Source organism: Panthera leo, chromosome A3 (assembly GCF_018350215.1).
Source record: "Panthera leo isolate Ple1 chromosome A3, P.leo_Ple1_pat1.1, whole genome shotgun sequence".
In the NCBI taxonomy this organism is placed as follows: Eukaryota; Metazoa; Chordata; class Mammalia; order Carnivora; family Felidae; genus Panthera; species Panthera leo.
Window position 1 is genome coordinate 127,303,408 of NC_056681.1, and position 25,599 is coordinate 127,329,006.

The 25,599-nt window shown below is 40.9% G+C and overlaps 1 protein-coding gene across 7 annotated transcripts in view; it reads left to right on the forward strand.

Annotated features, from left to right (window-relative positions):
• Nucleotides 1-25,599, forward strand: part of CYRIA (CYFIP related Rac1 interactor A) — a 107,008-nt gene that overhangs the window by 66,924 nt on the left and 14,485 nt on the right. For all 7 annotated transcript variants that reach the window (XM_042933630.1, XM_042933631.1, XM_042933633.1 and 4 more), the window contains 3 exons: nucleotides 8,749-8,828; nucleotides 23,855-23,976; nucleotides 25,207-25,312. In XM_042933630.1, coding sequence (XP_042789564.1) covers nucleotides 8,759-8,828; nucleotides 23,855-23,976; nucleotides 25,207-25,312 — 298 coding nt within the window. In that variant the 5' untranslated portion in view covers nucleotides 8,749-8,758. The remainder of the gene's footprint in view (nucleotides 1-8,748; nucleotides 8,829-23,854; nucleotides 23,977-25,206; nucleotides 25,313-25,599) is intronic.

The window sequence follows — 25,599 nt, forward strand, 5'->3', positions numbered from 1 at the left end:
AAGACATTTGGGATTATGGATCAGGAAGCCCAGAATCCAACTGGAAGACATTGGGAAAGATACTTTCTATACCTGACCCGTGAGTTCTGATCTGTAAAACGGGTCCAATAATACCTTTTCTACATTTAACACATGCTCATGGTGAGGAAGAATGTGGCCAGACGCATCTTTGACAAAGATGTGATGTTATATAAATATGTCATTGTTGTGTTCATGACTGGTCTGTGGATTACATGCTATGTTGCAGAAAAATATTAAGATGACTAGAACTTCTTATTCCCCCAAATACTGATTTATAAAGAATCAAAGTCTTTGATTTATTAATATCTTTGTAATATCTTTGATTTATTAATATCCCTGTCTTACCAGGGATGCTAAGTATTGTAGATTCTTGAAGGTATTGGCTCACTTAAAATGCTAACAGAACCTATCCCTTCTGATAGAGGTATTGGGTATTTATCATCTTAGACCCTAAGGAAAAACGTTAGAAAATAAAACTCTGTAGGACTACTGTTTGATCTATTTTTTTTTTCTCATCTTCTATTCTTTATTGATCAAGGTGGTCTTGGCTTAGGAATTCTCTTTTCAGATAGTCCTAGCTACTCAAGAAATCTTCCAAGTGCCTATTCATGAAGATTGGTATTGAAGTTCTGCTGTATGCAGGGAACAGTCAGCATTCACACTAATGCTTGCACCCTGTGCTCGAGTCCTTTGTTATGTCTTATAATAAACAAATTAATTTCCTCACAAACTACGACCACGTTTTTTAAAAGCAAGCTCAGATTGGTTTTATTTGGTTTTACACTCCGGGAATACAGCTAATACTATTATTCAATATTTTTTCTTCCAAATGAAAACAGAGTTCCAAATTAAAAAAAAAAAAATACACGTGTGTGTGTGTGTGTGTGTGTGTGTGTGTGTGTGTGTTAGCAGAGAACTGTTTTTCCAGACGGTCATTGTTTTCCACTGAGCAGGCTTAGAGCTAAGTCCCGTGGAAGTGGTTTTGTGCTCAGAGCCAAGAAAGTAGTCGTAGAAAACACCATGTGCACATCCCAAATTGTCACCCTTGGGAGATGAGAGCCTCCCTTGGCAGGAACGTGAGGGCCGTCTCTACAGGCACTGTTAACACACCTAGAGTGACTGGAGAAACACCCTCCTCCTTCGAGACTATTTGGGGAAAAAGTATGAAAGCACCCACTTCAAAATTATACACCAGTAACAGAACCTTGAGGAATCAGACTTCGGTACCGGGAAGACTTGCTGAGTCACCATCCAGCTTGTGACTTTTGTTCTCCTCTCCTCTCTAAACCCCCTTCCCCTCACCCTGCCCCACACACCCCCAGCTGGAGAGCTTCTCTGGGCCAGTCCAGATCCGAAGGATTGCCCTTGGGGCAGCTCACTTCTTTTGTGCCAGCTTCTCAGGGAGACTCCACCCCCTGCGGTGTTCAGTTCCCTCCCTGTCTACACCAGTGAGTGGTGCTAGTGTGGAACAGGCCACTTTGGAATGGAAGGGAACAGGAGCAGTAGACCCTCTTCCAAAAAAAGAAAGTGCATGTGTACAATAACTGCCCATCCTGCGTGCACTTTCCACAGATCGTGGCCTCCCAGGGTCCCCAGACGGAGACCTCCTGGGGGTCTGAAGTTCCAGGTCTTCTGCTATGGGGAAAAGAGCATAGACTTCAGGGTCCCAGACTCTCTCTCTGATTCTCCTGTAGTCCTCAGGAAGATGCTTTAACCGCCCGAGCCTCTTTTTCTTCCAATAAACGTACAGATAATGACAGCCAGCCCAAGGGTTGCTGGGAGGTTTGAGTGAACTAAAGCGTGCGAAAGCTCAAACATAGTGCCAGGCACACAGTGGGCACTCAACGAAACGTGGATTTCTTGGGGCGTCTAGGTGGCTCAGTCCGTTAAGCGTCCGACTTCAGCTCCTGCCGGTCATGATCTCGCGGTCCGTGAGTTCGAGCCCCGCGTCGGGCTCTGTGCTGACAGCTCAGAGCCTGGAGCCTCTTCAGATTCTGTGACTTCCTCTTCCTCTGCCCCCTCCCTTCCTCGCACTCTGTCACACGTGCTGTTTCTCTCTCTCTTTCAAAAATAAATATTAAAAAAAAATTTTTTTAAACTGTGGATGCTCTTGTCCCTCTTAGGTACAATAATGTAATAAAAAGCTATAGTGTCTCTGATTGGTTCTTAAGATGTACCAAGTACATACTGTGACTTTCACATTCAGTTAACATTTCTGAGCACCTACCACTTAATCAGAAATTTGTTATATGCTTCCTGGGTAGATCACATTCTTAAGTCGGTTACGGTCTCCCTGCCCAATAGAATGGGCATCCCCTGAGTACTGGGGCCATGCCTTCCATTATTGCATACCTCACCCCCACGTGTCCTGTGTATTGAGGGCGTTTAACAAGTCATTGACCGTTGCCCTCAGGTCATTATTAAAGGTGGCTTTTTTTATTTTAAAAAACAAAGGGGAAAAAGAAACTTCCCACCGAACTGCTGTCAGAGTCCCTTGTCTTGGAATAGGAGTTCGCCTTTTCCTTCTTTTTCGATAGGTCACTATCATAGAATCAGTGTTGAGGAAGGCTAACACTGGAGGGAACCAAGCCTCCTGGGACTGAGTGGGCAGTAATCCTAACGTCCTCTGCTTTAAACTGCTGGCAAATCTGCATGTCACCGCTTTGTCCTTTGGCATTCCATTTCTTGTCCGTGGAGGTGTTTCGTAAGCCACTTTGGTGTGTCGTTAGATGTTCATGTTTTCCTTAAACTTCCTGCTATATTTATGAAATGGGACACAGTCATAGACATAACCATTTGGTTAACATTTGCAATTTTCAAGGATTTTTCTAGCATTTACTAAAAGAGTGTCCTACTTATTCCTATTTTCAAAAGCGTTTATGTATGCTTGGAATTCTTGTGATGGAAATAGGTAATGATCTATAGAGTTATCGGAAGACCCCAGCCTCAAATTATTACAGACTTACATAAATATTGGTTTTCTGAGAATTTTGGGGTTTTTAATAAGTATTTATATATTTTTTAATCAGTTTCTATATTTAATCTGAATACTCCTAAATTTTCTACTTCTAGAAAATATATCTTCCTCCTATGTATATTTTGAAGATGAAATAAGAAGAATCTATCTAAAATACAAAGTTCGGCATGTAGAAAGGTATCTTAAAGTGCTAGCTTTTAATGCCTTTCCATCTCGGTCTGGTGATAGTGAAAGCTTTTTGCATGAAGAAACATGGATTGGGGCACCTGGGTGGCTCAGTCGGTTAAGTCTCTGACTCTGGATTTCAGCTCAGGTCATGATCTCACAGTTTGTGAGTTTGAGCCTCACAGAGACAGCAGCCTGGAGCCTGCTTGGGATTCTCTCTCTCCCTGTCTCTCTGTCCCTCTCTCACTCAGGCTCTCTTTCTCTCTCAAAAGAAATAAATAAACTTAAGAAAGAAAGAAAGAAACAATTAATCTTCCAAGACCAAACATGAAGGATGAAGAAAAATGCACCTTATTTGAGTCAGAGGACATTGCATTTCTTTGATTCTCTGCATATCTTAAGCCATAACATGAGTTGTAATGCTGAATAATGGTAACTAATATTTGCATGGCATTTTACAGTTATATGCAATGTTTTCACACCCATTTTATTTAGTCCTTGCAAGAACGTTGCACAGAAGATATTATTATAGGACTGTCGTGCAGATGAGGACCCCAGGTCTCACAGCCAAAATGACTTGCTCCGGAAAAATGGGAGAATTGGATGGTTATTTATGTTTGTGCAGCTTTTTCAACTTTTTCTGTGTCATCTCCTTCATCTACTCCTTACACTATATATCTTTTGAGAGCATCCGTTGGCCATGTTGTTCTTTTGACTTACTCTGCTTCAGATTCTCAATACTATGTCTTACTCTTTGTCAGTAAATCTCAGCTTGCAATGCCATGGGAAAATAGGTCCAGCCAATAGCTAAGGCCAACATGCCAAGGACCCAGTGAAGCAGATACCCACACATCTTTGCTTTGGTAGGGAAGGGACAGTCCTAGAAAATCCAGCCGTGGAAGAAGACTCATGTCTCTAAGAGCAAAAGGCCATCCAGAGTGGAAACTGATGGAAAGAGAACCACCTTCCGATGGTATTCTCCAAAAGCAGGAGACATCCCAAGTAAAAGAGTCAGAGAACGTATTTGCAAGACCCACCCCTTCATAAGTACTTATCCAACTGGTATGTCCTTTTCCTTTCTCTTCATCTGATAGCCAAGACCTTGGACTCTTCCCTTGCTGTCCCCCTGCCAGACTCTCCTTGCAGAAATGAATTCAGATCTCACAACACTCAGGTGCACACTGTGGCTATAGCAAGTCCCAGGAGGACTTTACTTTAAGATGATCTTTGAAGATGTTAAAGGAATTTGTGTGTGTGTGTGTGTGTGTGTGTGTGTGTGTGTGTGTGTGTGTTTAAAGTAAGTCTAAACCTCACAATACAGACACATTCTATTTTCAGTAATAAAAACGCTCTAGACCTTGTTGCTTCATCTCTTTTATGCCTGGAATCCCTCGTACCATCCTCCTTTGTGACTTCAGTTTCTATTATTTTAGTACTTTAGCATCTGTGTTTTTTGATATACTTCTCTCCTTCAAACTGGGTTCTCCTCCCCCTCTTATATTACTGGGGAGACCTTTCCTATCCCTTGAACTTACATAAACAGCATAGAAACCACCAAGAATCATCATCAGAATCATCATCCTTGTTTTAAGGGACTCGGGTTATGGCTCTCCTACAAGACCCAGAGCACCTGCTGGGTTTCTCTCTTCTCTCTGGCATATGTCCCCACGCTGTAGGGGAGAATGACAAGTAGCTGGCATCCCTTGGACAGACCCAGCAGCAGGACACATTAGAACTGTAGCCATGGAGTTAACCAAATACAACGTGGAAACCAGAGTTCGCGCTTTCTCATCAGCCCCGTACTGCCCACCAAGCTTCCCTGCCTGCCACCCGTTTGGCCGCAAAACCTCTTCTGTACCCACAGGAGCCCTGAGACTTGGCTTCTCCCCAGACATGACTTCCTCTGTCTACTCTTAGCCATAGGAAACTTATCTTTGTCTCAACTGTCTCTTAGCTATGATCAATTTTTCCTTTTTTCTTTTTAATAAAAAAAAAATAGTAGAACAAGAAGCTCTACTTCTTTAGCATAACCCATTTGCTTTTATTTTCCGGACACCAAATCTTGAAAGAGAACATTTTTCTCCTTTGCTTTGGCCCGCCCGCAGAAGCTCAGGTCCAAATTGAACACTTGTCTCCAGTAAACATGAAGACTTTATGGCCCAGATGACCTATAATTCACATACTACTTGCTCTTTATCTTCCTGTTCCACTTTTCTTTCTTTCTTCTCCCCACTTGTGCTATGTAAGTATTTGCATTTTCTAATAGTGCGTAATAACTTATCTTATGTTCTTTTATGGAACAAGATGAAATATTAAAAATAATCATCGTATTAATGAATTAAACCATCTCATTAGTAACGCGCTGCATAGCAATGGATTTTGTATGCATGGAGGAGCTCTTTGCAAAGAGCAGTCACTGCCATGAAGGTCATGGCTGGGGCTGTGGTGCAAGCCCCATGGGTGAGGATCCCTTCCAAGTGGAACCTGGGGTCTCTTCTCAGTGACTGTCTGTGTGATGTTAACTCACTTTGTAGACCTTAAGCCAGCATACACTTCTGTGGGTTCTTGTTGACCTTGAAGAGGAATAGAAATCCTCAAATCGTTCTGTACTTATTCAAAGAGTGTGTATTGAAATGCAGCTTTCATAGGACTGCGCTTGACCCCTAATACTACATAATGTTCCACAGTCATTGTTGTAGACATTTCCTGTTTGGGGTATGAAACATCTAGAATATTGGGAGTTCCTTAATTGGCCCCAGTTGATGTTAGAATCATGTTCCAAAATGTTTGACTACATGAGCCAACCAGCTTAAATAACATCTTTTATTCTTTTGAACATCTAGAATTCTGTAGCCAAGTGATATTTGATTGTATCTCCACGTGTATTCCTTTCAGGCTGTTGCTAATTTCCAAGGATTGACATATTTCCCACCCAGGTAGTCTGACAGTAGAATCATACACAAGACAGAGTTTTAGGAGGCAGCTAAATCCATTCAGGTCTCTTGCGACACATTAATAGCACAAAACCAGGAAAATCAAGAATATTTAACTTCCATTAGGGCATTTTATGTGGAAGCTGGGATTGCTATTAAACTGTAGAATCATCTTACTACCAGAAGTGTCTCCAGGTCTGAAGTGGAACTGTTCATTAAGCTGGAAACAGATTCTTTCCAAGAGACCCCAGGAGGGTTTGTGAATGTTGCTCAGCAGTAGGGATGGACCATACCAGTTCTGAGCTTCTGAATTTGGCAGGATCTACCTCATACAGGGCTTTTGCTCAAAGGTATCTTAAAAAGAAATGTGCATGGGAGGAAGAGAAAAATGACAGGAAGAATAAGGAAGATTCTTTTTGGAAGAGCAAAGCATGGTGTTTGCTTCCCAGTGTGTGCATACACGTGTATGTATGTGTGTGCACCCACGTGTATGTGCATGCCCAGATATTCAGATACCACGAGATGGGAAAAGTCTAAGAAGTATCTTGTCCAACCTTCTGCCCAACACATAATTCATTTTTGCAATATTTTTGCAGGCTGGTAGAACACATTTCTACTTAAACACCACCAGTTACAGGAACTTCACTATTTCACAAGGCACAGCCCTCAATACTCAGACAACTCTAATGTTTTGTTTTTCATGACTCTGAATGAAGATCTTCTTCAATTATTTCTTCAGTGACCCAGCTCTCTTCCCTAGAGCTGCATGCAACCTATTAATCCACCTTCCATAGGATAATCCTAAATAAGTATTTGAAGGCTGTTATAATCATCATAATGATTATGGTGGTATCATCATCATCATTAATAACACTGGTAGTACATAACGTTTCTTGAGCACTTCCTGTACATGATGTGCTAAGCATTTTATATTTCTATCTCATTAATCCTCAAGACTCAATGAAATAGATAACATTTCACTTATTTTATTTTATTTTGAGAGAGAGACAGAGAGAGAGAGAGAATGAGTGGGGGAGGGACAGAGAGAGAGGGAGAGAGAGAATCCCAAGCAGGCTCCATACTCAATGGTAAGCCCTATGTGGGGTCTCATGACTCTGAGATCATGACCTGAGTCGAGATCAAGAGTTGGAGGCTTAACCAACTGAGCCACCTAAGTGCCCTGAAATTGATAAATTTCAAAAACTCATTTTACGGACGAGAAAACCGAGGTTTGGAGAAGTAAGGCAGCTTGCCCTGGGTAACAGAACTAGGATGGAAATCAGGCTTCCCCAGTCTCTTTTCTGGCTCCACATTAGTGACCTATACTGTGGATGATGTGTGCAGGTGTTTTCTCATGGGAGGATTATGGGGACTAGACTACCACCTTCTGCATCCAAGGGAACTTCTGGCTGCATACTGTCTCACACAAAGCATTCTCCTCTCATCACATCTTTCTTACAGTGGTGTATTTTTAGGAATTCCTGTGTCAGCATAAACACTGTTGGAAGCCCTGTGCAGAGAAAACTGCAGCCTTGCGGTTTTCTTTTACTGGTCCAATGATTTTTCAAGTTGATCCTTTACAAACTGAGGTGTCTGAGTCGTGAGTTAGAGAAATGCCTTCCAAAGAGCACAGCATCCAGCATCAAACTGTGGCTCCATGAGTAGGTGCCGAATGATTGAATGGACCAGTGGCCTCCTGAAGAAAATAGTTTAATGTCTAGAGCTGAGAGAAGTAGAAATTTTGTGTTCTACCTCAATAATAACTATTTCCCTATTCTTTCTTTGTTTAAGTTGGGATTGCAAATATGTGTCAAATTTGTATTTCTCTGCTGGTTTGATTCACCCATGCAATTATGCTATAATTTCACTGAAAATAACTCTTTGGATTAATATGAATACCTTTTCATGTTTACACTTCATGAAGTACCCAATCTTGTTACCACTGAAATGTCAAATTATGAGAGCTTCTGACTTTCCAGCTAGTTGCACCTCTGGGAAATCTGGCCTCCTCCACAGGCCATGAGGGGTCTCCGGAGCTGTAAATCTGTGTTTTCTAAACTCCTTTCTCCAGAAATTTTAAGAAACTGACCTTTCTGGAAAGATATTTTAATAATGCTCTTGTTGTGCTTGTCCATTAACATGGTATATTCTCACATCAGTGGAAAGGAAACAAAGCAATGCTGAAGTATTAACTGTAAAGATTCAAGGACTTGGTGAAGGGCAAAGGGAAACCCATAAATACACCTAAGCCCTCCCTCCTATAACTAAAGTACCTGATTCTTAGAATAGAGTGTTCTTTGGTTAATTGTCATTATTATGAATGAGACCCAAGATACAAGTGTATTCTTCAGAGACAGCTTGTGACGTTCTTCTCACTGTCATACTTTATATGTTTTACACTGGATATCCCTAACTTCTGGAAAGCCAGGACCTCACAGATGTTTATCCTACCCTGATTCAGGAAGGAGTTGCTAAGTTACTAGTCATCTGGTGTGGAGATATTTTATATCAGATGCAGCTATTGGAAGTCCAGAGTGATGTACACAAATTAGTAAAATATGTCCAACCCTTTAAAAAGTCTATTTTTTTTCTTAAAAAAAAGTCTATTTTTCATCCTTTTAATGGTATTTGGTTTTGTATTGCCTCTCCTAGGTTTGCTGGGATGGGAAACCTGCTCAAAGTCCTTACCAGAGAAATTGAAAACTATCCACATTTTTTCCTGGATTTTGAAAGTAAGTTCCAAAAATCAAATGATAATGATGGGAACCTTTTACTTTCTTAATAGCTTGTTGATAGAGAAGTTATAACATAAAGATTTTATATGACACTTAAATCCAAATGTTACCGTTCGTTCTGAGTCTTCAAAGATCATTTTATTTCTTTCTTTTCCTGTTATTTTTTTAAGAAACCTAATAGGAAAAATTTTTAATGTATGTAGGGTTTTCTTGGATTTTACAACCAGTCAGCTTTCATCAGCTAGCATCAGTCATCATCATGTATTTTTCTTAATAATTTTTATGAAATGCTATGTCATATTCTAAAGAAAAATAGTATGTATACTAATTTATATAGATTAATATAACAAATATCACTAGACACAAAAAAATTTATAAAACTAGAAAATAGGCTTACAGATTATTTTTGAGTCATCTCTGTTTTTTATGTTATTTGATTGCACAAAACTATTTCAAAATTTTGAGATACCCCCCTTTAATTTGGAGGTTATGTTTCTCTTATGAAAAATTTATTATTTTTTCTAAAGTAAAGTGGCTTGTGCATTATGACTGAATAAACATGGAGGCTATTATTCTTATCTTGTTTATTTTCTTGGTTGAATATATTTTCAAATGAGTGACACATTCATGTTTTATCAACTAAGCTTATGGTTCCACCTTCACTCCTGTATTCCCCCTTTTCTAAATTACAATTCTACAATAGCAAGAACATTAAATGTTCCTATTCCCAGTGTTCACTGTTGCAAACTTTAATATGCTTTAAACTTTAAGTTTTCAAGTATCTACTTAGATCAAAAAATAAGTCAGAATTTCATGGCATATATTTTAAACTTGCTAACAGAGATTTTCTAAGTAAATGTTAGGAGACCCTTTCAAGATACAGTAAAGCAAAAGATGACTGCTCCCTAGATATGCCTTTTCCGAATCTTTCGTGAGTCTAAAATAGCTACTTGGAAAGGAAAAGTACTCCCAAAACTCATGGGTCCTAAAAAAAGTGTTGAATCTAGATTATATTCCATGAGGATATCTCACTTCTGATTTAACTCATTTTGCTGGTATCGTTGCTTGGACGGTTTGGTTGGTTTTGATTGGGTTGGGCTGGGTTCGGTTGGACTGGTTGAGTTGGGTTGAGTTGGGTTGGTTTGTGCTTGGCTAGGTTTGGTGAGGTGGCATAGGTGGCCAGGGGTGTAGGTGGGAACTCAACAATAGAGTGATTTGACACATTGAAAGGAATGGGCTTTTTTACTGGTGTAACTTTCGCAACTCCCGCATACATATCTTTGTTGTTGTTACTATTGTTGTTAAAATGAAAATTTGTTAGTCACTTTAAAGAATTTTACAAGATAAATCACCTCTTATCCTACCCCCTCATATTACTACTTGCATGTTTAGTTGATTCCTTCCACTTCTTGTCGCACGCGTTTTACACTGTTGCAACTAGCATGTACGAAGTCCAAAACAGACGTGAAGGTAAAATACCCCATTCACTCAAAACTTGGGGGGCATATGAACACCTAAGGTAGTCAAATGTCTGCACTTTTTTTTGAAGCTCTAAATTCTACACACATCTGCACATGCTGCTTATAATTGCCTACCAGGTTCAGTGCCCCCCATTTGTCTATTTACCTGTTTTGGGATTCTTGGCTTTCTATGCTTTTATAAAGAGTAGTATTGAGTTCCTTGTCAAGTCTAATTTTAAAAGCCTTCCAAGTGATAAAATAAAAATCTTCAGGGATTTAAAGCACTGGTTTTCAAAGGGTGTTCTCTGGAGTACCAGAGTTCGGAGGTTATTCCTCAGGGGATCCCCAGCCCCTGGCTATAGCAGAGGGACTGCTCTCTTTCTTTCTTATGACCCAGTACTCTGGTCTGCTCAGTCTTGTAGTTTGAATAGTTCCTTAACTTTTTCTTATTTTTAAAAAGGTCATGGTGGCTAAAACAAAAACAAAAACAAAAACATTTAAACATCCTGATTTTTGATAGTGGCTTATGGTACTGAAACTCAATTTGTAGATATGTTAACAATTTCTTCAACAAGGAACATGTAGAATAGGTTCTCATGCCTTGTGGCTCATTAGGACTAGAGCAATAGTATTTAAGGAAAATATAAAACTATCAATTTATAGAAAATATATAAACTATTTATTTCCTCATCAATCCCAAGGAGAAGGTTAACATTATTTCACTGAGACTCTAAAAAGATAAATAACTGGACAGAAGTCAATAGTGAAGATGACTTCACCATGAAGATGGGAACGTGAACACAGGTTTCTGGCTTTTATCCTCCTTAAGTGCTTATCACAAGCAACCTCCATTTCTGACTAGGGAGGGACATCTTATTTCTCTGCGAACCAAGACATCTCATGGAAAAAATACTTTTTTCTTAATCCTGAAAACCCTATTTCCTAACGGTGATTTTCAAAACAGAATGATGATGGACCAGAAGGGTAGGAAAGGTCAGCTGTGGTCATGATTTTTCTTTAAGTCTGTAGATTTCAGCTCAACTCAGTAGTGGTATGTGGAATATGGGTACAAGTATCCATGTAAGGCAGGCAATGTCAGAGAGATAGAGCTAAACAAGGACAGTCATTGCCTAATGGAGTCTGAGGCTACTTTGCAGATAATATCAGCCCATAGTTCAAGACAAGATAAACTAAGGGGCTTAAGGGCGCACCACACCCTGGGAGTAAAGAAGGAGAAAAAAGAATGCATCTGGTTTCAGGAAACGGAAGGAACTGGAGAAGTCTTCCAGCAAAAGGTGGCCTTTGGAATGGGTTTTAAAGAATGAGTGATTTTTCTATAGGCATACAGGGAGAAGAGTTTTCCAACAGTGGAAATAGGGATAGGAATGGAAAGGGCATGTTTGAAGAACAAGAAGCCCAATTTAGAGAGAATAGCACGTGCTTGCTGAAAGGAAATGTGGGCAGAAAGGGAAGGCTGGCTTGGGCTAGACCACAGCGGTTGCAGAAGCTCAGGGCTAACAGTCCGTAATCGGGTCTGTAATTGGATTTGTCCTCAAAACGCATAGCTGAGGGGAGCTGGGTTGCTCAGTCGGCTGAGCGTCTGACTTCATCTCAGGTCATGATCTCACAGCTCCTGATTTCGAGCCCTGCATCGGGCTCTGTGCTGATGGCTCGGAGCCTGGAGCCCACTTTAGATTCTGTGTCTCCCTCTATCTCTGCCCCTCCCCTGCTCATACACCGTCTCTCTCCTTCAAAATAAATAAACATTGAAACAAGATTAAAAAACAAAACCAAAAAAGAATAGCTGAACTCCCTGAGGGAAAACTAGAAAGCAGACAAGAGCACGGCAGGCAGGAATGTTAGGTGTGCTCATGCTTCAAGGGAGGTTGTTTAAGTTGGAGGACTTTCCCTGGAAAAGAGGAAAAAGAGATTACACTATTAAGGTAGGAGAACATCTCACTAAGCCGAGACTAAACTAGGCCTGGACCCTACCGCTCAGGTTTGCAACCCAGCACTTAGCCCCATGGAACACTGATCGCCAAACAAAGCCTCAGTAACAGATGCTGGCCCTGTGAAGGAAAGGAATAGAACACGTTAGATTGAGGCAGTCAGGAGATCACAGACAGTAAAGAAGGAGGGAACGTGAGTGGATTCACATGTTGCAGAGTAGTCAGGATGGATAAGGCTTGGAAAGGGAATGGCAAGTTGGGCAGTGACTACCCCACTACTAGTGGCCACAGGAAAAACAGATTCAAGAGTTACTCCTTTGAGTATAGAGGCTGGATTGCAAAGAGTTAAGGAGAAAGAAGGGGAGGGAGGAAGGAAGGCCAAACAGCATGTAGCAACAGCTTAAATGAATTTGGCACCTCTACTTTGAGTGTTGAATATTCTTTTTGAAGTCAGTGATGGAATATAATTGAACTGGGTCAAATAGATATAATTAAGCTGGGTCAAAATATAATACAAAATTAGACACATCTGTCCCAAGGTTTTCTAGTTGTGTAGATTTAATTTAAATTCTTGTCTGACCTTCGCAGTGAGTTCTATACCCTTTGCTCACATTTCTACACAACCACTTAACATCTTTTTTATTGTTTTATTTTTCAACCCACTACTTTTTTTTTTCCCTTTTCCGTCTCTACTGTCATATTTCCATTTCTTCTTTGAAGGCTGGGAGACAGAGGGGGAGTAAAATGCAACCTAGTCTTGCGTGAGTGATGGTTTGGGAGACACTGTACAGAAGACGTATGCCTGAAGGTCTGTTGATGATTGTTCAATTGAATCCACTCGTTAATGGCACCCAAAGTGGGCAGCAGACATTAGCCTTTCAGTGAAATCGTTCCAGTGATTCCCGGACTGAAATGATCATTAGAAACATCTGGTAGATACGGTTTTTACATAGTTGTCTGAAAGTCTCCCAAAATTCTGATTCAGTGGCCTAGTTCCAGGGATCTGCTTTTGCCCACATCTCCCAGGTGGTTCTGATGATTAACCAGTTTGGGAACCACATTTAACTAATGCATCCAAATGAGGCATTAACTCACCCTAGGGTTTGGGACAGGGGATGTAACCAAGCAACCTTTCCAAGATCCAGAGCTGAGGTCTCCAGAACTGGTCACCAAAAACTCCTTTTAGTTCTTGTTGCCCTGTTTTTCCCTTGCCACATAGGCAGTAGAGAGTTAGCCGTTAATCACACCTATGACTCTAGAATGACACACTTCTTCAGTCCTTCATACAGTATCTGCCTTGGAGTGGAAGGTCTCTAAGACAGGTCAAAGTTCAAGTAGACTGAAATCTATGCAAGGTCACCTTGCTTCAAAGACACTCTGTTTCAGTAAACAACTTGATCTATCAAAATATTCCATGGGGATTGAGTCGATGTTTCTCCAAAGATAAACAAATGACAAATAAGCACAGGAAAAAAAAAAAAACATTCACTAGCCAAGAGGGAAACGCAAATCAAAACCATGAGATAGCACTTCACCAGAGAGAGAGTAGAAAGTGTTGATGAGTGGGGCGCCTGGGTGGCTCAGTTGGGTGAGCTTCTGACTCTAGATTTCAGCTCAGGTCACGATTTCACAATTTCATGAATTAGAGCCCAGCATTGGGCTGTGAAGTTTGTTTGAGATTCTCCCTCTCTCTCTGCACCTTCCCCACTTGCACTCTCTCTGTCTCTCTCAAAATAAATAAAAGCGTTGGTGAGGCTGTGAAAAAATTGGAACCCTCATACACTGCTGGTGTGAATGGAAAATGGTACAGATGGCTTGGAAAACAGTTTAGCATTTCCTCAAACACTAAACATAAAGTTACCCTATCACCCAATGATTCCACTCCTAGGTATATACCCAAGAGAAATGTATCCACACAGAAATTTGTACATAAATACTCATAGTAACATTATTTATAATAGCCAAAAAGTGGAAACAACCCAAGTACTCATCAAATCATGAATGGGCGAATAAAGTGTGATGTGTCCATTCACTTAAATATTCTTAAGCAATAAAAAGTAAAGTACTGATAGATGGATATATTGAAATAATTATGCTAAGTTAAAAGAAAAACAGTTACAAAAGAGCACATATTGTATAATTCCATTTATGTGGGATGTCTAGATTAGGCAAATCTACAGAGATAAAAAGTTCATTAGTGGTTGTCTGGACCTGGGGGTGTTGGGAAGAAATGGGGAATTGCTAATGGGTTCAAAGTTTCTTGAGGAATAGAGAAAATGTTTTAAAATTAATGATGTCGGTGGTCATACAACAATGGCAATATACTAAACATCACTGAAATGTATACTTGGGATGAGTAAATTATATCACGATAAAGCTGTTACAATAATAATAATAATAGTAATAATAATAACAAGCATCTTTTGGAAAATCTGATTTCTTGCTTCTGGTTAATTCTGAAGCCATTCCATCTGCTCAGAATAGATAACTTCTCTTCTTTGCCCGACTGTTCCACTTTTTAACATTTATTTTTATTGAGGCATAATTTATATGCACTGAAATGCACAAGTCTTAAGTGTATATTTCAGTCAATTTTGACAAATACCACACTCTGTCAAGACAGGATGTTTCACTCCAGAGAGTTCCAGTATGCCTGTTCTCTGGCAATCCCCTGCCCCTGACAAACACCCAGAAACAACTACCGGTCAGATCTGATTTCTATCTCGAAGACTAATTTACCTAATCTATAAGGTCTTGAACTTCATATAAATGGAATTATACAATCTATGCTTTTTTGTATCTTCTTCTCCTTCAACATAATATTTTTGCTATCCAACCATGTTATTACGTGGTGCTAATTTGTTCCCCCTTTTTGCTAAATACTCTTGTTGTAGGAGAGTCTGTGTGTTCATTCCCTGTTGATGAACACCTAGACTGCTTCCAGATTTGGGCTACTATGACTAAACATGCTGTGAACGTTCTTGTAGAATCTTCGTGGGCATCATTTCTCTTGTATTACCATACCTAAGAGTAGATTTGCCGGGTCAGTTCTATGCAACTTTTCAAGACAATGTCAGATAGTTTTCCGAATGGGATGTACTCATTTCCATTCTTGCCAGCAGCTTAGTCTTCGGACGTTCCACACCTTCCCCAACACTTAGTATCCTCGACCTTTTCCTTTTAGCTAGTCTAGTGGTTGTGGGATGTTTTCTCACTTGTGGTTCTAATTTGCATTTCCATGGTAACTGATAATGTTGAACCTTTTTCACGTGCTTATGGAATATTTGCTTAGCGTTTTTAGACCATATTGACCACTTAGGTCTTCTTCCCATGTTTAATGAGTTTCTTTTTCTTTGTATCAATAAACTGTAGGATTTCTTTACATCTGGATACCTGTCATCTGGGAGTTAATAGCTTGCAAATGTTTTCACTCATTCAGGGCCTCGTTTCTTTATTTTCTTGACTTTGTGTGAACAGAAGTTTTAAATTTTGATGAAGTGTGATTGAAGATTGTTTTCTTTTGTATGAAGGACACGCTATATCCTTTTTAAGAAATCATGGCCTACCCGACGGGCCTAAAGATATTCTACTGCTTCCTTCTGGAAGTTCTAGAAATTTAAGCTTTAAATTAGGTCAGTCGCCAGTCTTGAACTAATTTGTGTGTATTTTGTGAGAGAGGTTTATTTTTTTTCGTGTGTTATCAGCTTTTTCTAGCACAAGTAGATTGCTTGAATGCCCTTATCAGAAATCAGTTAACTGTAATGTTTGGACCTTCTCTTCTCTCTTATTGCTTTACTGATCTTTTTCACTACCCAAATATAACAAATAATAAGTCTCAAAGACAAGAAGAGTAAGTCCCTCAGGTTTGTTGTTCTTTTTCAAGATTGCCTTGACTACTCTAGCTCCTTTACTTTTCTAAATAAATTTTAAATTAAGTTTTCAATTCTTACAAAATAATCTTGCTGAGATACTGATTATAATGATATTAATTTTTTTAATGTTTATTTACTTTTGAGAGCGAGAGAGAGAGACAGAGACAGAGACAGAGCATGAGCAGAGGAGGGGCAGAGAGAGAGAGGGAGACACAGAATCCAAAGCAGGCTCCAGGCTCTGAGCTGTCAGCACAGAGCTGGACACGGGGCTCGAACTCACGAACCAAGAGATAATGACCCGAGCCATGTGGGATGCTTGGTCAGCGTGGGACGCTTAACCGACTGAGCTACCCAGGCGCCCCTGACTATTATGGTATTAAATCCATAGATCAATTTGAGGTGAATTGACATCTAGATGATATTGATTCTCTTACCTAGGAGTATGGTATGTCTTTCCATTTGTTTAGATCTTCTTTAATTTCACTCAGCACTATTTTATAGTTACTAGAGCTCTTGTATATCTTTTGTTAAGTGTATCTTCAAGCATTTTATATTTTGACCGTAACGGCTTTTTTATGCTTATGGTCTGTATGGCATATGTTTCCCCATCTGATCTGTGCCTTCACCTTCACAGTGTGCTTCTTGTCAACAACAAAAGCTAGTTGGCTCTAGCTGTCCATCCATGCTGATAATATCTACCTTTTCATTGGGGTCAGCAGCCCATTTACATTTAATTAATGTTTGTACTTGAGCCTATCTTGATGTTGATTTCTATTTGTTGTATTTGCTCTTTGTTTTTCTCGGAATCTTTTCAAACGTGATTGATTAAATAGAATAATTTCGGTACTCTCATTTATCTTTTCTGTTGGCTTTTTAGTTCTGCCTCTTAGGGCTTATTGTAGAGATTATAATATACATCTTTAAGTTACTGCAATCTGTCTTCAAAATGTCTTCTTCATTTCATAAAGAATTCAATAATCTTGTCACAGCATATCCGATCACCCTCCCTCCACCCTTGTGCCTTTTATGTTTTGCTTCGACATCTGCTACGCACTCCCCATTTGCCATGTGTGGTGGTGGTGTTTTTCCTTATATTTTAAACTCTCAATAGTCTGTGTGTGTGTGTGTGTGTGTGTGTGTGCGCGCGTGCACATATGTGTGTGCACGCACGCGTGTGTGCGTAATTTAAATAGATCTTTTGTATTTACTGACATATTTACTTGTTCCTGCGCCCTCCAATTCCTTCTTACATAACTAGGTGTCTTTGCTATCATTTCACTTCAGCATGAAGAACTTCCCTGCAGAGAAGATTTGGATGGTATCTTATGCTTCTATCACTGCATATCCGGTGTCCAGCAGAGAGCTGGGCCTGAAGTCTAAGCTTAGGAACTTTGATTTTTTTTTTTTATTGATGCTAATTCAGTAATTATATGCGGAGCATCTCCTGCATTGTAGCGTCAGGCAGGAACAACAGGAGTGGGGATGAGATCTTAGGAGGCAGAGAGGCGTGGAGGGATGACACAGGGCATATAAATACAGGAACATTGGGAGAACATGCCCGCTTCTTCAAAAACTATTATAATTTTCCTGAGGAGAGAAGATGCAGACGCACTGGATAGACAGTCATAGTACAGGTCATACAGAAGCCTACCTGGAAGAATGGAGAGCAGGTGACGGGCCAGCCAAAAGAGAAAATACAGGAAGTCTAGGGCTGAGCTGAAGAAATGTTTCTTGGCAGGCGGTAACCGAGAAATGATTTCCTTAGAAGACAAACCCACCTTTAAGAGCATACCGAGAACAGTAACAGTGGTCATGGGGTGGGGGTGGGGGTGGGAGTAGTTGGGAAGGCAATTCTAAAGCCTCCAAACCATTATACTCTCAGAAAGGCTCTGAATATTTTGCTCTATTGGGACTATGGTCTCCTACTTTTCAAAATGAGGAGGGATGTCAGATTAGCTGCTCATCTGTGACGATTTTGCTGATGCAGGCTACCCCCTGCCACTACTGAGCTCTTGTTTCACACCTCCATCTCTGGTACCCTCACTTCTGCTAAGACTGTTCAGAAGAGGCTAGATAACTTGGGGAGAGGAAAGGGGGGAAGATAGGAGATGTTCCTGGTCACTTTAAAAGCGAAGCAAACAAACAAAAACCAACAGAGCAGACCTGGAAAGAAATTTACTTATGCCAACATAGAAATTCGGTCATTAAATTCATGAAATCCCTAGCACTTTTGCTTTTTAAATGCTTTATATCTTTGTCAACATCCTTCTGCGGGTCTACAGGTCATAATCCCAACAAGACCAGTTAGAGAGGGGACAGGGCTCTTGTCAATGTCCTTCCTTTTACCAAGAAGTAACCTGAGGACCAGAAAGATGAACTGATTGGCCCTGAGGTCTCATATGCAGTGAGTGGCGAAAGTGACAGTAGGAACTAAGCCTCAAAAATCTCTGTCCTCTGAGTTCCCTCCTCCTGTGACATCACAGGGGTCCCACTGCATGGAGCTGAAGTAGATGAGCCTTCAAGCTTCAACCCTTCCTGCTTTATACAGGACCTCATCGGAAATTCCATAAGAGAGGGCTCTGGGCTCTGGTGCAGGACGACTAATGTTCCTCTACAAATAAATATGTCAGCCCAGTTACACACATTTTCCAATGGATCTTTGCAATTTTATGGGGTTTCTGTAAGCAGTTAGCATTCTGCTATAAATCATGACTGCTTTATATCCCCAAATGTTAATCATAGATAATTAGCTGTGTATCTTCGTTTATCCTGAAGGGGCGAGGGGCAGAGAAGTAAGGACGTGGTGGAAAAGAAGAGCTATGGATTTAATCTATGGTTTTGGCAAATCTTTGTGCTGTACCTTTCTTCACTGTTTATACAACAGCTGGCGAGGTGCAGAGATAGCGATATATCCTATTGATGAAAGGCCAGAGCTTCCTTCAAAGCCAAAGACATCTCCAAATAAATTGTGTCTTCTACTCACATTATCTTCAGTTGATTTGTTTGATTCTCTGTCAGATTTTCCATACAGTCCTGAATAGGTTGTTAAGAGAAGGTATGTGTGTTCCCGATGCTTGTGAAGACAAGAGTGTGTTGTTGGCTGATTTACAAAGATAAGAACACTTTGATTTGACAGCCTGGTTTGTGCCCTGGGGTATGTTCACCAAAGATGTTCCTTCCTGACAAGCATAGCACTCAGCCACCTTCCTCTCCATCCACACGGTGGAATGTTAGGCATTCTGCTCTCAGTAAACATCACAGTCCTCCATGGCAAGGCCTCCACCTGACCCCAGTGACACCAGAATCCTGGCAGTTAATATCCATAATTACTAGCAAATTGAGCCCGAGGAGGAGAAATAGATCCCCTGTAAACAAAAAGAATACTGCTTCACTGTCTTCATTGATAGAGGGTATTTTTCCATTAAAAATTCTAGGCACTTGGAATTCAGCGATTTCTTGACAATGTATTCAAGGTCACAGTGCACATGATACATTTTCATACCTTCCACAATAGCAAGTCCAGAACAGGGGTTTAAATCATTCCCTGGGGAATGGCCTGGATAGGCTTGTTCCAGGGCCCCTCAAAGTATTGGTTTGTGAAATTGCCTGTGTAAATCACAGGTTTTTTTTTAACAGCTTTATTGTTAGACTAGAGCAGTCCAGCCTGATGTAACTATTCTTCTCAATGGCAATGAAATAATTGACAATGATTAGAATTTTAGAATGTGATTCTCGGAAGAAACATCACCGAGAGATTCACCGGCTACCACTGACAATAAGGACTCATTTCCATCAATAATGTTATTGGTGGGCATATGCACGTGTGTGTACCTTTGACAAAAGGTCAATCTTTGTGTTAAAAATAGAAAAAAACCCATAATTCAGAGTCCCTGTTCACTCAGCAAGTGCTTTAGGAGGTGGCTGGTAGGTTGAATATCAGCAGACCTTTTCAATCACCAATTTGGCAAGATGTTTCTCTTTGACATCTGAAGACACCATACATTTTTAAAACATGGGTACCAACTGAACCTGAATATGGAGACCCCAAAGCCTCTTAAAGGGATATTCTGGAAAACAAGTGCTAACAGCCTTAAACTTGGGATGGTCAACTTCAGTGCAGTTTTTCACTCAACAAATATCCGAATAGTGTGTTAACCACCCTGAAGAGACATTGAGGCTGTAGCTAAATGATGGATGATTTAAAAACACAAGTGTTAATGAAAGTACGAATAGCCAATTTGATTGTAGGTAGATGGATATAGAGAGAGACAGAGATAGAGATAGAGGTATAGAGATAGAGATATATACTGGTCAACGTCCTCATTTATTTATTGAGTCATGACATACGCATTGAGTGTCTCCAATGGGTAGGACATATGGAGGCACCGAGAATAAGAATATAGACTCTGTCTCCAAAGATCTCCAAATACAAAGACAAGCAGAAAAATCGTCATAAGACATAGTGTGAGTGATAAATCATTCATTCAGTTCTTTGAATCAGCAAATCTTTCTCGAGCACACATTATGTACCAGGCATTGCACTAGGTCCTGGAGGTTTAATGAAAGAAATAAGGCTAGAGTCCCGCAGCCTAATGGATCAGATTCTCGTTCATTAGTCCTGGCTGTCGAATCACTTAGCTGGGGGATCAAAGTAGAACGAATCCTGAACTTCCATAGGTTATATGAGCCGATGCCGAATGTCACTTAGGGTTACACCATCCTCTTTCTATTTGAAAAAGCAAAATACACAGATTAGAGCTTCTCCCAGTCCGTACTCTCCACCCTGGAAGTTGACCCCACTTGTGATTCGAGTCCCCAGAAGGTAGGGACCATGCTGCCAGCATCAAGGGCCTCATTGTTAGCTGAAAGAGGGGACTTCGGTTCCATGACAGGGGAAGGAGAAAAAAAAGAGGGCATCCGATAAGACTAACAAATTACGGAAGAAAATGAGCCAACACATTTCTAAGTCAGGATGAAGAAGGACTGATGGATTGGATTTCTCCCATCCCACCCCACCCCTGCTAAATGGGGCCATATGAGAAACGTTTTTTATGAAGACACCAGGACATCTGCCAAAAGAAACATCTCCCCAGAGAGGGAGGCTGTGACCGGGGGTCCTGTTTCATAGGTCACTGCGGTGCCGGGAGAGGGTTACTGTATGATGGAACCTGCTTCACTGAAGCCCCAAATCTGCCGCCTCTGAGAGAGAGGTGACACCGCCCCAAGTTGTTCGTCCAGCTCTTTATGGTCACATCAGGGTCAGTGTTGAGTTGGATCAGCAAGAATCCCTTCCCGTGGGAGCGAGAGTGAAGCTTGCCCGTCTGCAGCCAGGACCCCTTTGGGGCCGCGCTATTAGAAACAGTCTTTTTGAAGTGCCTAAGAAAGGCTTCTGTTTTCAAAAACTGACTGAAAATTTTCTCCTTTTGTGTTAATCACCAGAAGAATGGGTTTTTGTGTTTGTCCGGCTGTCTTCTTCCAGCCACTTCACTTTAATTCGGTTTTGTCTAAAACTTACCGAGGGGTGATTTGCTGAGATGGAGTCACCGTGACAGCCAAGTTCAGAAGGCTTCCTTTTCTGGTCTCCAAGTGCCTTCTTTACATACTGCTTTCTAATTACATTCAAAGAGACTCACCCCTCAGAATCTTGGTCACAGCCTATTTTTCTTTTCTTCCTCTTCAAATATCTCTCTCTCTCTTTCTAGGAAATTGCCTTTTTGGCTGATGATTTTTCAGTTTATTCATCCAAAGGAGGAGAGGGTTGGAGGGAATGAGCTTTTGTTTTTCCTTGTTTTCTGGGACCTCTGTGCTGCATTTTTGTCACATGGTTCTCTTCCCTGACTTTCTTCTTACTCAGATATTGCCCTGGAATTCTGTTCACTGAAATGCTGTCTTCAGGGACAGGCTTCCTAGCTCATGAGGTTTTAATGGTTTCTATTTAGGACATCCTTTGAGAAAAGTTTGGGAAAGCAGGAAAGGATAGCCTACAAAGTGATTAATAACGTGCATATCATCGCACCAAAGAATTTTATGGAAACAGTGGAAGGGCAGAAAAAGATAAAGGAATGACACATTTCCTCTTGCCCCTCTGCCTCCCAGGCTAGGATCTGTACCATAACCTGCCAGATCTCTGTCATGTTCTTCAGGTCGCACTCCCTTCGGCCTTCCAGCCAGCCAGCCAGCTCAAGCCCATCCTTTATATTGAGTGATTGTCTCTCCTCCCACACCACACTTGTCTCTTCCTTCTCTGAATCCTGGTGCACGTGCACTTCAGTCCTTACCCCTTCTCTCATTGAAATCCATCTCCTTCCTAAAAGGCAGAGTTTGCAAAATATCTGAATAGTCTATAGGGACCTGGGATTTTTCTTTCTAAAGAGAACTCTCATACTCTGATGAGTTTCACCCTTCATTTCCCAGGTAACTCTACCAATCTCTTAGGTCTTAGCAAGACATGGTAAGGAAAATGATCTAAAAATGGGCATCTTTTCTCAAAGCTCTGGCCTCAGATTAGCGTAGGTCCAGCAGGTGGCGGCCAAAGCAGAAGCAGCCTCATCTGGCCCAACCCTTACTCTGATAGCCCTCCTGTAAGCCCCATCAGCTTGGTCAGCACCTTACTTCAATGTCACCTAGCTCAGGAATTCCGTCTCTTATACTCCCAGAGTAACACCTGTGAATTATTACCTTTCTCAGGATCAACCCTTGGTGCTCCCACCAAGACTTGTCAAAACTGGGATTTGATCTGGGGAATGTTATAACAGATATAACTCTAACTTACCTTTTCATGAGTGGGGTCTCCTGAGAGAATTCACTACCTTAGGACTGGGATTTTTGAAAACAAATTTTTAAGAGGTGACATCTATCCCCCTTCGATTAGCAATGCCTTTGTTTGGGATGGAGGCTACTTTCCTCACTAGCCCAGGCACGCAACCTATTTTATAGGTATTGTGAGATTTACCACCAAAATCCACCCACCAACCCCCGCAAAATACTCAAAGGGACAAGAACATGTATTACCTGCAGGAATGTAATCAAGTGGGAATTTAGAGCTAAGGGAAATGCTTCTGTGGTTATCAGAATATGCTCTTCATTTATGTAAGCCTGAATGTGTCACTTATTCTTGTGAATAGCATTTACAGTCAAGACCAAAGATGAACAGTACAGGTCTCTTTAAAAAAAACCTCCCGTACTTCTTGAGTTCATGTTCAATGGGAAGTCTCAATGCTTTCTCTGTGTCATTGTGTTCCAGAAAGATACATCTCCGTCATGGCTCTGAAGGATTATCTAATATTTTAAGCTTATTTTTTATATGGAAATGTAAGGGGGACTGCTTTTCCCATCTGTACTCAGATTCACAGGCTTTTAGTCAGAACAGAAATATTCAGTAGCTTCTCCTATTAAATGTGGACCCCAAAAGCAATATTTATTTCTTCTGTCACCCAGTTAACCGCTTGGCACATGATAATCAGTGTGCAAAAAGCATGTTCTACACAAACAAATACAGTACCCGCAGTGATTCCAACATGCTTGGTTTGACGTGCGCAGAGAGACCGATGACTGTTTCGAACTAAGTAACATACAGAAATTGTGTTAGTTTCCTTTCCTAGAAGCTTATTATGTCAACGAGTAAAGACCAAACCTGTAGGAATCAAATAGGACTGTCTATCAGGTAGACTGAATGCTAATCTTCTTCCCAAGCTGTCTGTAAACACAAGCCGTCTGTGTCTTTTGGTTTCCCTTCTGCTCAGATGCCCAGCCCACGGAAGGAGAGAGGGAAATATGGAACCAGATCAGCGCCGTCCTCCAGGATTCTGAGAGCATCCTCGCAGACCTGCAAGCTTACAAGGGCGCGGGGCCAGAGATCCGAGATGTATGCCAATGATAACACTGAGCTGACAGCACCCTCGGAGGAGAAGGGAAACCCACACACGCACACACACCCAGCAAGATTAAGTAATAGCCCTAGTATTTCCTAGTGTACTAGGAAGAACAAGGAGGGTAATGTGTTTTCTAAAAAAGTATGAATGGCCCCTTTTATTCTAGTACATTAATCTGAACACACGGTGCGGTAGACCGTGTAAAATATTAGCCATTCTTTTCTCCGTCATACATTTGTTATCACAGGACTGACGTTTAAACAACGATAGATCGGCATATTACTTCATTTAAGGGAAACGTCCATACAAAGCCTATGGACAACAGTTGAAGCATAAGTCGTGAGGTCTGGGTTTGCACAGACTTCCAGCATTTTGTAATAGTTTTGGCAGGTTCCACAGTATCAGAAACAACAGCCATGAGCTGCCTTGCTTTAAGTAGCCTGGGGGTCTATCATCTTGCAATGACTTGAGATTAAAAAAAAAATAAATACCTGAAAAACAACAACCAAAAGACAAAATTGCCAACATGGCTCTTAAGGCTGCATAATGCCTTAAAGGCAAGAAAGTTGATACTCCTTTTATGTGAAATAATTAGCTTGGTGGCAGCATCAACACATACACAAATGTGCACACAGGCTCACTTAACACACACAGTTTACGGCCACTGCCGCCATCCTTCTGGAAAAAACACCACTAACGCTCTAGTCCTTAAGCTGCTGCAACCCAGACAAAACAGCATTTCTGAGAAAGTGACAGCTTCTCAAAGGTGGTTATTCTACGTCGTGGTCCCCATTAATTTAGGTAATTTAGGTAACATCACAGAACGGAAGGAACGTAATACGTATCGTAGAGAAAGAAAGACATCTTCAGGACCTGCACTTTCTAATAAGCACTGGCTTGACTTTAGTAGAATCAAAACGTGATGGAGGAAGGCTGAATTGCTTCCAATCAGATTCACATTTTTTTTTTTTTTTTTGCATTTAAAGTAAGAGAAACAAGTGAGATGATATAGGATCTGATTGTAGGGTCATTTGCATTATGGTCAAGTGCTAAAATCTCATTGTAACTGAGCATCTTGGAGGACAGTCCCATGAACCGATGTCTAGCAAAATAGATCAGGACTTGTGTTTTCTTCCACTACCATACTTTCTCAGTCTTGAGGCATTTTGATGTGGAGGCTATTGCTTCTTTTTTAAACAGACAATGCTGTCGCGTTTTTGTAGGCGATTCAAAATCCCAACGACATCCAGCTTCAAGAAAAAGCTTGGAATGCAGTGTGTCCTCTGGTTGTGAGGCTAAAGAGATTTTATGAATTTTCCATAAGGCTAGGTGAGTACGTACGTGTAGTTTTTATCCTGTGTGTGACGGAGTTGTGTTATGTTACAGAGTTTGAGAAAGAAGCAGGAAGAGCTAGCTCAGTGACCTGAGAGATGTCCCACATCCATCTGCAATGTCTTAGGAGAGGCCACTCATGGACAACAACACGTGTGGTTTTCATTCCCTTAAATTCATCTCAGAGTTTCTTCCTCTGAGGTTCTCGGCACATTGGGGGTGTCTCTGCTCCTGGGTGTCCCTCTAGTCTTGTTCTCAGCTAAGTCTCACTCGTCACAGTTTTG